The sequence below is a fragment of the Penaeus japonicus genome, unplaced genomic scaffold (genome assembly GCF_977035675.1).
Source record: "Penaeus japonicus unplaced genomic scaffold, GWHDUDI00000001_assembly GWHDUDI00000026, whole genome shotgun sequence".
Lineage (NCBI taxonomy): Eukaryota > Metazoa > Arthropoda > Malacostraca > Decapoda > Penaeidae > Penaeus > Penaeus japonicus.
The window spans coordinates 4067943-4070442 of NW_028234428.1; the positions used below are offsets into that span (position 1 = coordinate 4067943).

A 2500-nucleotide genomic window follows, 5' to 3' on the forward strand; every position below is an offset into this window, starting at 1 on the left:
GGATGTCTTTTTCCACCTGGTATATATATATATGCCTCTCGGTTGGTCCATCTGACTCCCTGCCAGGCGTACGAAGTCTACGGAATTTATTTTTAACACTACAAGCTATCCAGCGATGCCAGCTGACCGAGCGGAGCTGCATAATTGGGAATACTCTAGAAGCTAATACATGGTAACCACAACAAAAATCGCTTCTCTGACCAATCACGTGATGTAATGGTACTTCGACAAATTTATGTCACTGACTGTGATACACTATGTTTTTATTTTCGTTGGAATTGCACTGAAAAAAAATAAACAAGATTAAATCTTTATTTCTGCAGTGATGGTTCTAATAAATTGATTATCATGAATTAGATATCACAAGAAGAAAACTACGGGCCTTTGACATCTAAGGCTGATTCAACAACAAATGTTATTCAATGTTGAAAACCTATCGCAAAGCTCAGGAAATTGCAATATCTACATGCAAGATTCACTGCACACGGGTTTTACCGCCCGGAAAGTCCATTGATTGTTTACCAATTACTAAGATATGCTAGTATGTACTATCCCTACACAAGCAAGCCATTTTATGTAAAACACTGAATGATGATGTTCTTCATGCAGAATTCTACTGTCAAACTTTTTTTGTTTTATTTTTGTTTTTGTTGCATTATAAAGTGCATCCATTCAAAATACATCACGCGTTGGAAAGCTTCGACTGACCTCCTGTACATCTCGAACGCAGCCACAATGGATCCGATGGAGACGACCGCCACCAAGAGGATGCAGATTGCCAGGATGTATCGCGGCATCATGAACAGGTGCAACTTATTGTATGCTGCGGGAAGGGAATCATGGAAAGTACAAACTTCATGTAGCACTGAAGAATATGGTTGTGTTGAATAATGTCCCAAAGCGTTATATCTACTAGGGAGTTGTGACTCCTACTAAGTGATATAAATTAGAACTAATGCTCCTGCACACACATATGCACTAAAATAATCAGACTCACAAAGGCAACCACCGAGAGACACTCCTCTGCAAGCGCTGAGTGGAGGGAGCTCGGCGCAGGTCATGTTGAACACTCGACACACTCCTGTTTCAGCTCCCATCTCTGGAGCCATGGGGGTATCTATGACGCAGAAATAGTGATGAGAATCTGGTATGTTAAACAAAGTACATTGTGCAATGTCTACAAGTTCTATTTCAAGATCAACTCATTGCGAACATTTGAAAAAAGTTATATATAACCTCTGATGGATCTCCGTCGACTGGACAAAACCATCTCTTTCATGAAGACGTGCATTTCCACGATGGCATGGATGTGGCGTGAGACTTGTTCAGGAGTTAGGCAGTCTAAAAAGTCATAATAATGATGCATAATTTTAGGATACGTGCTGCGCTTTTCCCTCGTCTTTTTCTGGTCGCCCTGAAGGGATAGACCTATTGAAGGGATTTGTAAGCGTTTTGTTCCATTCGCTGCTGGAGAAGCTTCCCATGACTCTGCGGGTTCCGTTGTGCTGTAGTCGGTCTGTCCGAGCGGGACCAAGGTGGAGGCGTTCCCTCGGAGCTCAGAACCAGTGACCTCTGTTCTGTTGCTCTTCTCCTCAGTCACTCTCTCGCTGTCGACACCATTCATGGACGGCAAATCCTCAGAATCCTCTTCCAAGGAGACATTTCTGGCTGTTGCCATGGAGTTGTCATTTCGGAGTACCTCGAGCAACAGGCTCTCCATCGGAGCGGCCATAGTCGTGTTGTCGTCTGACGGAGGCGACCAGTCGCCATCGTCTCCCTTGGCTCCATCAGAAAAGTTGAAGATTTCCAAGAAATTCAAGTCTTCCGTGCTCGCATCGGATACGGCATCGTCTTCATTTGTGGGATTTGGCTCAGAGTCTCCGAGGTCACCGAAGAGAAAGTCTAATCCGTCTTCTTCGGCGCTTGTTTCGCGTCCGTGGTTCTTGGTCATATTTTCTAGAAAACTGATGATATTCGGTCTTCCTTCGCCCTCGAAGTTTCTCATGGCATCTTTAATCATGCTTTTCACTGACGTGCTCTTCAGTATGTTCACGGCTGCCTTGAATCCTGTAAAAGAGTCGTATCAATTTCCTTACGTGATGAAATACAAACATCCAAAGACAACACATATTCTTAAACATACCTGTGTAAAATAGAATAAGGAAAATAGACGTTTCAAACAATCCATAACATCTTCCGCGAATAACCTAAATCCATCTCAAAATACAAGGCCAACCCTGAAAGAAACTTAATAAAGCCCAACATCGCAAGCAGCTGTAAACTTTACTTCAGCCTCAAGTTTCGAAATGATCCATCGTCATCCCTACCAGCTTTTCAACATTTCCACTACACATGCCCTTGGATTGCACCGTTTCGTGAAACCTACATACCTTTATCAGAGGGATTCCCAGAGCAGTCAACGAAGCCCCGGCCCGTGCACTGGATGTCATAGTTCTTGCATGTAAGGCTGCCCTTCCATCGACACCAATACCCCCCACGG

The 2500-nt window shown here is 43.7% G+C and overlaps 1 protein-coding gene across 1 annotated transcript in view; it reads right to left on the bottom strand.

Annotated features, from left to right (window-relative positions):
- The window catches only part of LOC122251555 (uncharacterized), a 13635-nt gene that overhangs the window by 6534 nt on the left and 4601 nt on the right, over positions 1–2500 (bottom strand). The window contains exons 3-6 of the mRNA XM_086551916.1: positions 2391–2500; positions 1237–2067; positions 998–1117; positions 709–823 (exon numbers count right to left, since the gene is read on the bottom strand). The exon at positions 2391–2500 is cut by the window's right edge and continues 10 nt beyond it. Of these exons, the coding sequence (XP_086408042.1) occupies positions 709–823; positions 998–1117; positions 1237–2067; positions 2391–2500 (1176 nt within the window). The remainder of the gene's footprint in view (positions 1–708; positions 824–997; positions 1118–1236; positions 2068–2390) is intronic.